Source organism: Abramis brama (assembly GCF_963993115.1).
Source record: "Abramis brama genome assembly, chromosome: 25".
Taxonomy (NCBI): Eukaryota; Metazoa; Chordata; class Actinopteri; order Cypriniformes; family Leuciscidae; genus Abramis; species Abramis brama.
In genome coordinates, this window is record NC_139987.1 from 1124118 (window position 1) to 1138149 (window position 14032).

The 14032-nt window shown below is 36.7% G+C and overlaps 2 protein-coding genes across 2 annotated transcripts in view; both read left to right on the forward strand.

The window, feature by feature from the left end:
* slc27a6 (solute carrier family 27 member 6) overlaps positions 1-4431 on the forward strand; it is a 28013-nt gene extending 23582 nt beyond the window's left edge. The window contains exon 10 of the mRNA XM_084103982.1: positions 1304-4431. Coding sequence (XP_083960108.1) covers positions 1304-1480 — 177 coding nt within the window. The 3' untranslated portion in view covers positions 1481-4431. The remainder of the gene's footprint in view (positions 1-1303) is intronic.
* Positions 4432-5256: 825 nt separating this feature from the next.
* On the forward strand, positions 5257-13744 carry isoc1 (isochorismatase domain containing 1). The gene is made up of 5 exons (XM_084104116.1): positions 5257-5544; positions 10152-10271; positions 11039-11242; positions 11369-11485; positions 12584-13744. The coding sequence occupies exons 1-5, from the start codon at positions 5278-5280 to the stop codon at positions 12728-12730; spliced, it is 855 nt and encodes a 284-aa protein (XP_083960242.1). The 5' UTR covers positions 5257-5277; the 3' UTR covers positions 12731-13744.
* The last annotated feature ends 288 nt before the right edge of the window (positions 13745-14032 follow it).

The window sequence follows — 14032 nt, forward strand, 5'->3', positions numbered from 1 at the left end:
GTGTGACTGTGAGTGTGACTGTGTGAGTGTGACTGTGTGAATGTGACTGTGTGAGTATGACTGTTTGAGTCTGACTGTGTGAGTGTGACTGTGTGAGTATGACTGAGTGTATGACCGTATGACTGTGTGAGTGTGAATGAGTGTGAGTCTGACTGTGAGTGTGACTGTATGTGTGTGTGAGTGACTGTGTATGACTGTGAGTGTGACTGTGACTGTGTGAGTGTGACTGTGTTTGACTGTATGACTGAGTGAGTGTGACTGTGTGTGTGTGTGTGTGTGTGTGTGTGTGTGTGTGTGTGTGTGTGTGTGTGTGTGTGTGAGACTGTGTTTGACTGTGTGAGTATGACTGTGTGAGTCTGACTGTGAGTGTGACTGTGTGAGTGTGACTGTGTATGACTGTGTGAGTCTGACTATGACTGTGTGTGTGTGAGAGGTTAAAGCGCAAGCAGACCATCTATGGGACAAGCCGGATTCCACCATATCTGTATGTACACAATATTAATCTCTTACATTGTAATCCTTTTATTTTTAATATTTGTCTAGTTTGTGTGCTGCTGCGTTTGTGTGTGTGTGTGTGTGTGTGTGTGATAAACTGAGTGTGTAATAAGCAGAGTGTGTGTGTAATAAGCAGTGTACGCGCGTTGTGGACCTGCCTATAGGCGCATATTACTAACACGCTCTTTAAATAAATAAAAAATATTGCGCCATTGACTTTAGACCAGGTTTCAGTTGGTCAATGGTTCAGTCTATTTCAGTTCCTCAAAATAGCAACGCTCCAACAATGCGCCAGAACACACACCTCGTTTTCAGACCAGGAGCCCATGGGAGCACAGATGGACGCAAATGCATTTGCTATTTAAACAACGTGGCGCAGGACGTGAAAATGAAAACTGCGTCAGGCTGTAACTAGCAAAAAACACTTGCTATGACTGTGTGAGTTTGACTGTGTGATAATCAGTGTTGTCATATTTTTGTAAAGTATGTTTATTAAAATATAATAAAACACACTGATTTACATTAAACAAAGGTATGAAGGTAGATTTGAAGGGAAAAGATTGTTTTCTTACACCTATAGTACACTGAACTGTGTTAAAATCTCAGAAAATGTAGTTTAGAGTTTCATGACCCTTTTATACCGCGTGGAAACAGGACCTTTTAGACGTCTAGATTGGGACTTCTGGACTTTCTCTTGTGTCCAATCAGTTTCATTATGTAGCTGCACTTCATCACAATCATGTCCACATCTGCCTTCAGGACTGAGGCTTTTCTCATGCTCAGTGTGTCATGTGGTTTGCGTCTGTAGGAGTCTATGGAGATGACCAGCACGTTCAAGCAGCAGAAGTTCGGTCTGGTGGAGAGCGGCTTCAACCCGTCCAGCATCAGCAACCCGCTCTTCTTCCTGGACTACACAGAGAAGAGCTACATTCCCCTCACCAGCTCTGTCTATGATAGTATATTAAATGCTCAGAAGAAAGTCTAGCGCGAGCCCTTGACAGCACCTCGATACCTTAGAGAAGTGATTTAGCCGTGCTGCCTCTGAGGGACTCGCCTGCTCTTTGTAACGCTGTATATTTGATCAGCTTCCGTAGTGAATTATTGATCAGAGCTGCAGACCGTGTCATTCAGTCAATGTAGAGTTAGTAGATATATAAGAGGGTAATGATGATATGCTCCGAGTGGACATGAGCGAACAGCTGTGTGTGTGTGCTGATATCGACACAGGAAGTGCACAAAGACCTTGAGACATGGAACAGGCCATCTGGCTAATATAGTATAGTGAATGTACAGTGTGTGTGTGTGTGTGAAGGAAAAGCTTTTATATTTGGTGACTGTAAAGATTATGTTCAAAACAGACACTTTCACATATCGCTTTAGTGTGTGTCATATGAGCACATCAAACTTTAACGTCCCACAATGCAACTCAATCCCAGTGAAATTTAAATGGTTACAGTTAATTTACAGTAAATTATGTAAAAAGGAATTCCAAACTAAATTCAGCACTTATAATCGTGTACGGTCTTCCTGATGATTTATGAAGCCAGTCACTCAGTCATACACTGTTCTGACATCAGTCTTGAGTGGCTGTGTGTGTTTGAGTTATTTTAATAAAACCGGCCATCTTTGTACATGTTGATGTGTAATGTTATAATCAGGGCTTAATTTGAGCCGGAACATGTTCCGTCACCTCCGACGTTGGATCCGGAACCTTTTTTATTGGATCCGGCACCTCCTGTGTCAATATAGAAAATGAATTGCCGAAATGAAAAAATACTAAGATACACTAATAAGTGACAAGTAATAAGTAACCTAATAAGTGACACATGACTTGCGCGCTTGTTGTGCTAGTTGAGATTGTTGTTAGCCTCGATCGTTTCACTCGGGAAAAATGATCCCAAACGAGCAAAAATCGTTTACCACGGTGGACACCGCAGTAGTATCGACATAATATCTCGTTATTTCGACATAATAAGGGGACATTCTAATCTGCATTAAGACACATTAAGCGTTCTTATTATGGTTTTCTATGGGAGGAAAATGCTTAACGTGTAATTGCGTTCATATTCTGGGCTCATCTGATTTTTTGTACATAGCATAGCCTACTTTGTTATGATTTTAGTATCATAATGATTAATAAATGCACGCACAATTATCCGTGAACATTTGAACAAATGCCTTTCAACTTGTGTGTGCAAAATTCAGAATTAAATGAATGTGCAGCAATTTGTAAAAATTTAGAGTCTGTAGGCCTACTATGTTGTAGCCATTAAATAAGCGCATTTAGTTTCATATTTGTTAAAATATTATAATGTAATTTTTTTTTTCATTTAGGCTATGTTGATTTATGAAAAGTGAACAGCACGAGTAAGATAGGATGTGCAATAGAGTGGGTCAGACATGATTATGACCACTTCATTAAGTTTGGTTTTGTAGAAAGCCTTTCTTTAAATTGAATTTCGTTTTGTATAAATTTTATCTTAATTTTAATCAATTTTTCATCAACCAATTGCCTGGATTTAATGAGAAGCAAATATAACAGACATTATAACCATGGAGGCGCCCGCGCGGTTACTTGCATTGCACGTGAACTGGAGCGCATCTCATCCTAACGAAACTCAGTGTATGCCTCACACAGACATGAGAAATACATCAAATACACAAAGCTTGAAATGTCTTTAAACGAAATAATTCAAAACGAAAAAAAGAAAAAGGCCACTCTCTGATTATGTAATCCATGTGCATTTCTCTCTATAGGCGCGTTCACTGGAGATGGCGATCGTCAACTTCATCTTTGCAGTCAACACTGTAAGAAAACACTAGTTTATTAATAAAAATCAATGCACGCGTCACCGGATTTACAAATGCACATCTTGCTAGTTGCACGCACACATATGTCGAAATAACGAGATATTATGTTGAAATAACATTATTATTAATAATAGCCTACATCTTTTAGAATATTTAATTGAATGCTGAATGTTGCGCTTGTTCAATTTAATAAAATTAAAACTTTAATTGTGATCATTAAAATAATTGAATATTAAATATTTAGTGGCCAAGTTATGCACAGCTCCCCGTCAGTGATCTAGCACCCCCTCAGCACATGTTAAAAATTATCTGGCGCCGCTCCTGCAGGGAAGCTACATAGGCAGTGTTTTTTTTTTTTTTTTTTTCCGTTACCTCCAACCCCCGTTTTGAGTCGCCGGATCCACCCCGCCTCTGCGCTCCCACTGCGCTCCCACTTTACAAATTAAGCACTGGTTATAATTATGTGTAATAGCATACATATACATGCACTGTGAATATTTCAAATACAGACTAAGTCTGACTGTGACTCGAACTGTATTTTTTTTTTTTTTTTTTTTTTGCTATAGTTCTGAGCATCATAGAAAGTGACGATTTTCTTCTTTTTGGTTGATTATTATTTTGTTTTAGTCTTATTATAAACAGGGCACTTGAAACATTTGAGGTTCACTGTGAATTATATTTAAAAAAAATGTTTTCTTCCCTTACTGAAGTGAAAAATATATGCAATGATGTCAATCAGTTTTATTAACCTAATTATGTTATAATAAATGACAATTTTGTTTACATGCATTCACGTTTTCACTGTATGGTGAAAAGCATGTCAGAAACCAATGCAGGGAAAAGACAGTTTTCAAACGTGAAATGGTTTTGCTCACATTTCTTTTTTCAAGAGAAAGGTCGGACTGAATTTGAAGTCAGAGTCCTTCAGCACATGCTACCTCTTCAATAGACTGTGTGACTGGAAAAGCTTATTTTCACAGCAGTGTATGTCATCATCTGAGCTGATTTATAATGATGCCATGATACTGAGAAAGAAAGCCATGTCAGGACTATATTGTCTGTAATTTTAACATTGACTATGTTTGCAAGCATTTCACTTCATAATAAAATTGATAATGAATTATACATTTTATCATTTGGGGTTCCATTCCATCACTAGCCAGAGACCATTGCCAGATATTCATGATCACAAAGTGCCTCAGTCAAACTAATGCTTTCACTTTGAGACTGCAGGTTCACTGCAGATTTATAATACTCAGAGAAAATACTCAGCAATGATGTGTTGTTGACTGATGAATTTGTACATGGTTTGTCTTAAAGCATATTAAAAACACAACATAGGCATATAAACAATATTGTACACTTGCTTTTCACCACAGAGGGTCTTTCAGTCCAGGTTTTACAGACTCTGAAGAGAATCATAACACACTCTGAGGACTTTTGGGGGGATGACAACAAGTTTGATAAATGCTAAATTTAAAGGTCAAGCAGGAGGTAATGATTGTTTAAGCAAAGGTGATTTTAAAGAGATGCCGCTTTCATTTAAGCAGGAGACTTTTGAGTCATTTTAACGAATCGCTTCTTTCGAACTGTTCGTTTCAATGATTCATTAAAAAGATTCGATTGATTTCAGCCATCACTGAACGTTATAATGCACTTTGTTTGGACTTCTAACATGCTACAACCACACATTACAGGTTTATACCACAGTTCCTGTGCCAATTCCCAGTGTTCAGTTCACAAACAGAAAAACACAGAGAGGAATGGAGCAGACATAAGCAGATATTGTATTTGCATCTTTAGTAGCCTAACATGTTTATTTGTATTTATATCCAATTATGCCAAACAAACACATTTAAATTTTAAAACCTACATAAGATCAGTTCACAACTTTATGAGCTCGGCTCTTATGAATCGGTTCTTAAGAACAATTCATTTGTGAGTCGGACATCATTCTTGATTCATAGGATCATGGCGGACACACACAGCAACAATAACCAGCAGGTCCCGGTGTTATTCTCCTTCTCTGTGTCCTCTCGGCCCTCGTCTGTGCCCGTGGGCTCAGGATATGAAGTGCTCATCCAGAAGTTTCTGTCCATCTACGGGCGTCAGATCGATGTTCATCGTAAACTGGTGCTTCAGTATTTCTCGGAGGAATGGGGTCAGTACATTGATTTACCGAAGGGATTCGTGGTCTCAGAGAAATGTCGGCTGAGATTAGTACCTCTGCAGATGGATGTAAGCTCATATTTCACACACGACCTGTATGAATAATATCCCTTTATTATGTGACGTGTTATTCTGTGAAAATGTCATATCTACATGTAGCGCTTATGGGCGGAAATGATTCAGTTTGTCAAACTTTGTTGGATGAGCTTGACGTTTAAACAAAACACTTTCATTTTTCTCATTATATCGTGTGGCTGTTGCATCATGCATTTGTTTATGTTTATTATATTTATGTGCCGTATTAACACAACCATGTCTAATGTGCTAACTTACTTGTTGGCCAGTAAAATGAAAGTAATGTTTCAGAAAACACGAGTGATGTGAAATTCAGGTGATATAATCATTATGCGCATGGATATTATATAAGTGGGCTTTTCTCTTATATACTGGGATCTGTCGTTTGTTATTTGTGTGTAAGAAGGCCTGTGTTGTCAATGATAAACACTGACCGTGTTTACAGTCTCAAAACACAAAGCGAACTGAAGCTCTTTCCTGGGACCCAGGACTAGACTTGTGTCCTCTGTAGTGGACTCTATATGGGTCATTCCAGAATTGGAGGACATTTAGGCATCCATAATTTTGAAAAATTGGCCCTTTATTTTACTATGTATTTCATAAAAACATGCAATATACCATTAAATAAGTTGATTCGTCCAGCTCGGGTATAAAAGGCACACTTTTTATTTAATTTTTTTGGTGCTCAATGCAACCCTGTTACCAATACTCAGGAACCCGAAAAAAGTATATTTATTGATTTTTTAAAAATATAATTTCCTGCCATTAGGTATAGAAAGTCACAATCACTCTATATAAATATTTAATTTTAGATATCACTTGATTTAAATTCATTTCAGTAACTTTTGAGTTCCATCTTTGCCAAATTTTTTACTTTTGACATGTTTAATTTGACTGATTTCAGCATATATTTTCAAGTATTTGCTAAAATGCATAATGCATATAATCCTTCAAACTACGGTAATGACAATAGCTCAAGCCCCTGTGAGCTAAAAAAGGTAATTTATTATTATTTTAATAAAAATTATACAGTAACAGGGTTGCGAAAAGTTACAGGGATTGATAGATAGATTACTTTTGATTAAAGATCAGGTCAATAATGTGACAAATGCTCAGGAAACACAGGAACATTGTTGAATAACATTTAATAGCATCTTCAGTCCATCCGTCAGTCTGTGTCTGGGAGAAGGGGTTTTAATTATTTCATGAATCTCTTTCCTGCTTTTATAAGCCTCTCTCCACTTTTTTCGCTGGGCACGCTGTCCCCTATCACTGCAGCCTTTTTGAACTTTCTTCTTTCCTGTCTCTATATCTTTAATCCACTTCTCTTTCTCTTTCTGTAAGTACTGCTGTCTTCTCTGTTTGTCTGCATCACCCCTGGCAAGGTAGTGCCTATGCTTTTCAGTAGCGCTCATCGGTGGGCATTGGCAAGAACCCTATAGATATCAATTTCAAAAACCTTTAATGCCTATTAACCTGATGTATATAAAATGAGCTCAAAATGATTTGGTAACACTTAATGAAGGGCAGTTTGGCCAGATAAGCGTTAATGAGCAAAGTGCTTTTTAAGTGCTTATTACCTCTACCTGGAGGAAACAAATATATTCTGTAAAATACAGTATGTAAAAATTCAGATACAGTTTTAAAGCTGATATATTTGTATTACTTAGCTCACTTTCCTCATCTTTAGATAATTCTCACATTGAGGACAATATTAAGATTTAGATTTAATATTTAGATTTAAATTTCAGATTTAAGATTTGGATTTAATATTTACATTTAATATTTGGATTTAATATTTAGATTTTATTTTATTTTTTTAAACATATTGTTGACAATTGCAAAGAACATGTTTTACACACATTTCTGTCTAAAATGTGAGAAAAAAATAGCAAAATGTGAGGAAAGTCAGCTAAATAATTAAAATATATCAGCTATAAAATTGTATCTGAATTTTTAAATCTGGCACCCCATAGTAATACATTAATAACATGAAATGTATGCTAAATTATAATCAAAATTATATTAATTATTTAGCTTAATGTAATGGGTATTATATTTGTTAATATTTCACTCAAATTATCTCCCTTTGTTATTATCATTTGTTATATTTCTTTCATTATTTTGTATTCTGGAATTATTCTTTTAATATTTCTAGTGCTGGGAAAAAATTAATCGCGATTAATCGCATCCAAAATAAAAGTTTGTGTTTGCATAATATATGTGTGTGTACTGTGTATAATTATTTTGTATATATAAATACACAAATATGCATGTATATATTTAAGACTTTTATTTATTTATATATAAATTATTTATATTTATATATAATATAAATTATGTATAAATGTATATACAGTATATACATGCAAATATTTCTTAAATAAATACATGCATATGTGTGTATTTATATATACAAAATAATTATACACAGTACACACACATATATTATGCAAACACAAACTTTTATTTTGGATGCGATTAATCGCGATTAATTTTTTCCCAGCACTAAATATTTCATTCATTTATTCTTCTAATATTGAAGAATATCTAATATTTCTATTAATTAAGATGCTAAACATTTAGTTCGTAAATTAAATGAAGACCGGTCACATGAACTATTGATAATAGATTGTCCCTTATGAGTGGACTGAAGGTTATGAGTTCAACCCTGTTACTCTAATTATGATAACAGGGTTGCAAGTAACAGGGTTGCAAATTAATGCTAATGTTAGCTTTTTCTCATGAATAGAAACTAGCTGTTTAGCTAGCTCTAACTGTTGTCTTTAGGACAAAATTACTTATGTAAAAAAGAAGAAGAAAACCTTCAAATTAATTTGTCTTATTCTGATAATAAGTGTAACAGGGTTGCATTTGTTAGAGTGACACATTCAGTCAAGGCTAAAAATTGTATAATAACATGAAAAATCGAAGAGAGAATATACCTTTGTTCTACCCATTCTGGCGGCAAACTGCTTAGTGATGTAATTTCCTGTGTATCATGTCACTCACTGTTTTTTTTTTCTCCTTCTGCCAGTCTAAATATTTCGGTAACAGGGTTGCACGATGTTGGGGACATAACTTTATTGCAACATTTCTATTATTTAAAATATTTATATCAATTTAAAAAATGCTTTAACAATTAAAAGAGGCATATATAAACAAAATCATGCAAAAAAAGGGATATTTAAAATGTATTTTAACAGTTATATTTAACATTCAATTTGGTCATCTAGAAGGTGGGACAAGAGAAAAATGGCATTTAAGTGGTTACTATAGACTTTTTTTTATTTTCATTAATATTTAGGAAAAAATCTTCAAGTCTATATATATTTAGTTTCAGGACAAGTGTTTTTTACACAGTGACTAATTTTTTTGTATATTATACATAGATTATTTGAAATTTCATAGGTGGGACATGAAATGTCCTCCAATTCTGGAATGACCCATATTGTAGTGTATTTCTCTGACAGCACACATGCCACAGGTCTGAGTCTGCATGTCCTGTAAAGAGCAGATTCAGGGCTTTTCAGAGACACCAAATGTTCAGAGGTTTCACTAGGACAACTTCTGCTTGGTCTTTAGTGATCAAATGTAGCACTCTTATGGAAATATGATTATATTTTATCATTTAAATCTGACTAATTTTCAAATTGCTTTGTCATAAATCAACATCTCAGGAAAGTGTTATGGTGTTTCTAATCAAATATGACTTGATTTCATACTGTAAATGTCCACTGTAGAGGCACCAGGACTTACAGCGGGTTTATCAGAGACACAACAAGTGAAATTATAGATCAATATTCTTATGAAATATTAACTATTATTATGGAAATGTTGCCCATTCATTAATTGATTCAATTATAACTCCCCATTATTACACTTCTTTTTTCATTACGTTTCACCAAGAACACATTAATATGCAAATTATTAGATACAGTTCATAGTTACATTGTATTGTAAAGCACATTTATGGCCATTTTACCCAGATATTGCATAAAGTAAAATGATTAATCAATTACTTCCATAATATATTTCATAACATAGTTGAGAATCATCTTTATACAAAGTCTGGTTAAAACCTAAACCTAAATCCTGAAACCTAAAAATTGATTTGAAATGGGAAAAATATCCCATTGTTTTTGCCTATACATGTCTTTTCACTACAGAGGAATAGCATAACATATGAATACAGTATATTTTCAAATACGCCCCCCCATATAATTAATTTGATACATCCAGACGTTTTACTCGTTTTACTAAATCCTATTGAAAATAAGGATTAAACTCTTGAGGGTTTAATCCTTATTCTCAATAGTAGTTATGTGAGTCGGGCTATGTACATATTCACACAGTCTTGTCCTGGTTAGATACATCTGAATGACCTTGAGATGACTGACCATGATCCCAGTGTTTCCCAATCATCCACAATGATCATCTTAGAAGTACTACTGAAAAAAAGTACTTTTTCCCATTATGCTAGCGATTTCATTGCTGTCCTTGTTTTTAAGCCACGGCAGAAATGATTTCGAAGCGTTTCAGTGCAGATTGGTCTCGGATGGATCATGAGATGTTGTAATAACACCTCCACTTTACCACAGATCCCGACGCTGGGAAACCTCTCGCCGGCCTCCACGGTGTTCTTCTGCTGTGACATGCAGGAGAGATTCAGACCCGCCATCAAGTACTTCGGTGACATCATCAGTGTGGGCCAGAGGCTGGTAAGACTGCTGATCTTTCAGATGAGCACATGATCTCTGAATACCCATAACTCAGCTCAAGAAGAGTCAAGTCACCTTCGTTTATATAACAGTATGAACTGTTTCAAAGCAGCTTTACAGTGATAATAGGAAATTAAAGTAACAGAGATTGTTTGGCTTTACAGCAGCTCTAGAATAAAGTTCTAGAGCTAAAGTTAGTTTTGATTGATTCACTTCCGTTGCAAAGATCATTAGTCATTAACTCAGGGGCCGCTAACAGGACACCGCTCTAACAGAAAACCCTTAACACGCCTTATATACTGGGTTGCTGCTCATCCGCACAACAACAGTGCCTGGTGTCTCGAGAACGCAAACATTGAAATAGATTCCAAGGTGCAAGCCTCGAATTTTTTGGGGAAAAAAAGGTTATCTCTGCGCAAACTTCAAAAATGCGAACCTGTGAAAACGCTGACGGCGTGCACATGCGTATTACGGGTTTAGTCCATAGGTCTGCGCGTTTGAATATATATGTGTGCAGGCTTGTAGTCTTTCTTTACTTACTTACTTATTACAACCTACTTAAGCTGGACTGTGACGCCATTTTCCTCTGGAAACAAACTTTGTTGCATTATTTTCCTGTTATCTCTGTAAAGCTGCTTTGAAACAATCTGTGTTGTAAAGAGCGCTATATAAATAAATGTGACTTGACTTTATAAACTGACCTCGAGAGTGTGAGCTCAGTGTAAGCTTCATGGACGTGTCTCAACATGTGTGTTGCGGTGTCACAGCTGCAGGGGGCTCGTATTCTGGGTGTTCCCGTGGTGGTGTCGGAGCAGTATCCTAAAGGCCTGGGCAGCACCGTGCAGGAACTGGACCTCACTGGGGCCAAACTAGTGTTTCCCAAGACCAAGTTCTCCATGGTGCTTCCCGAGGTGGAGGCCGTCCTGGCGGAGACTCCAGGAGTCCGCAGTGTCGTGCTGTTCGGGGTCGAGGTCAGTCCTGTCGTCTCAGATCACACTGAGATCTGTGTGATAATGGACATGGACAGTCTTTCTGCAGTGAAATGTAGCAGAAACTGGCAGACAGGAGACTCTGAACGAGTGTTTTGTCTCTTGCAGACGCACGTGTGTATTCAGCAGACCGCTCTGGATCTCATCGGAAGAGGTTTTGAAGTGCACATTGTTGCTGATGCCACGTCCTCCAGAAGCATGATGGACAGAATGTTTGCACTGGAGGTAAGACTGATAATCGGGTTTAGGAGGAAGAGTCGGTGACGCCTGTACTGAGCAATCCTGGGAAGTGAAAGCCAGCATATCAAATGTGCAAATATCAGTTGGAAAGTGTTGACAACATGCATGATGAGCTCTGTATTATTCATCATGACATCTGTACGCACGGTTTTGAAATCTAAAGCATATGACGGTTGTCTGCTTCTGCTTCATCTTTAGACACTGTTAAAAATGGTGCATTGAGAGGAAAGGTCGTTTAATAATCCCTGGACGTCTGCAGGTCTGGATGTATTGAATATCATTTCACCTCTTCCTTTCATGTTTTGTGAATATTTGTTGGGGCAGAAATCACAAACATCTATTCCAGTGATGCACCGAAATTTCAGCAAACAAAACTATTTCGGTTTCAGCTGAAACAATGATGTTTAATTAGCGCTTCTCTGACGGCATGTTTTGACTGTAGCCGCATTTCCATTACAGATTTGCGCAAAACTTTTGCAATATTTTCTAAATGTCGATAAAAAACGATTAGGAAATGACTGCGTTTCCATCAACCGATGTTATGCGACTAAAATGCCATTTTTACCTCTGTCTCGCGATAAGTCATTCCAACAATCATGGCAACAGATGTTGGTAGGTTTACATATATCTCAGCCACCGCACTAGCCATTATTTTAATGGAAGGAGACGTAGGCGTGTATCCAAGCATTAATGACAAGGAAAACCTCTTATACTGTGAGCGGCTCATATGAGGAGTTTCTGTGTGCGGGACTAAATATCCTCCACCACTGACTGCAAACTGCAACTCTGATCTGCTAGTGAAGGGAAGTCCAGAATCAAAGGATTGTAGAAGAAACAATTACATAATTGAAAAGGCACTCAATATTGAGCGTTGATTATTAAAAAAAAACTATTTTTTAAAAATAAAAAAATTAGGTTTCCGTGATTTGGTGAACATTTTGTTTGGGTGCATCAGTAATCTATTCCAACACACTTCATGCTTCATATATCCGGGGTCAAGCTGCAGATATATTGCTGCTTGGCTACTAAAACAATATAATCTGTGTGGGCAGAGAAGTAACACGTGTGTGTGTTCTTCCCCAGCGTCTGGCGCACACTGGGACCATCATCACCACCAGTGAGGCTGTTCTGCTGCAGCTCGTGGCCGATAAAGAGCATCCGAAGTTCAAGGAGATCCAGAACATCATTAAAGCCAGCGCTCCTGAGTCAGGCCTGCTGTCCAAGGTCTGAACACACACTGGAACATTTCTCACAAATATTCAAAACGGTACACCTTTTCATTCTCACAGGCAGTTAGCTGTATTTGACGTGCGTACTTTAGGCTAAAGTCACACAATCCGAAATGTATTTTTAGATGTCTGTTGTATGAGAGCACAAGATCTGTCATTAGTGAATTGATGTCTACATCCAGACGAGGATCGAAGTAAAGAAATCCCACTAAGAATGAAGCACGGCTGGCAAATGTTATTGTAAATACATGCTCTGAATGTGTATAATCAGTGCTGTTCAATGATGTAATTACAGGCTATCGACAAAGATCATTCTGTAGCTTTATATTGTGTGGATGTGTAGATATTTGATGATGATGATGGATGACCTAGCCGGATTGTCCTTGCCTCTGTAGGGCTGTGTAACCAGTGGAAAGCATTAGTTTAGAGTGTTTGTGTCTCTTCCCTTTCTGTTTATTGTATTTTAAAGTGTGGTGTATGAAACTACCTCTCATCTAAATGTGCTTGATCATGGGACAAGTTACTCAAATCAGCTGATTTTCTCTCTAAACTGTCAAATATACATATAAATCAACATCTTTACCAAAAAGCAGAAGCTTCTTCAGTGGAAGTAGATTATTTTTTTTAAAGACTTGCTGTTACAAAGTCATTTTCAAGAGTGAAAGCATCAGGTTTTCTGTATTTCTGTAGACCTGTGGTCAGTTATTGTATACCAACATACCTATTGTTTGATTTGATTTATTGCCCTATAGACTTCACTAGCCCTAAAGTTGGGAGGGTGATTTCCTGAATGGTCATTAACAGTTTGATTTATTGGTATTTCTTTTGTGTGTTTTAAAGTCAGCCTCCATTTTGTTGTGTACATGTATATTGGGAGAAAAATATATATTTGGTGCCTACTGATGAATAGTCGCTACTGATTGTACTTTTTTGTGCACTTTGTACCATTACAGCTCCAAACACGTTTTTGTATCTGCTCTATATTTATCTGATAATAAATGTTTATATGCACAAAGTCTCGTAAACTTAAAGGTGTTTCTATAAAAGTCCAAAAACAATTAGTACAGTAATCGGAGCCCAATGAGCCCATCGGAAATGGAAGAAATATCCAAATAGTGCAGAACAGAACACATTCATCATCTAAATATGGTATATTTCAATATACAAAACAATTGAGTTATGTAATAATTGTGTCTCCTGTCAGTGGAATTTAAGAAAACATTATCTGTATCCTCATTTTCAGACTGAACTTCAGAGAAGATGGGCCTTGCCCAATAAATTAAGTGAATGGTTTACTGTTTCT

Bases quoted from the DNA above. Each gene is read 5' to 3' on its own strand.
- isoc1 (XM_084104116.1), top strand. From the start codon at position 5,278: ATGGCGGACACACACAGCAACAATAACCAGCAGGTCCCGGTGTTATTC. The intron at 5,545-10,151 runs GTAAGCTCATAT...ACTTTACCACAG, and splicing joins TAGTACCTCTGCAGATGGAT to ATCCCGACGCTGGGAAACCT. The intron at 11,486-12,583 runs GTAAGACTGATA...GTTCTTCCCCAG, and splicing joins ACAGAATGTTTGCACTGGAG to CGTCTGGCGCACACTGGGAC.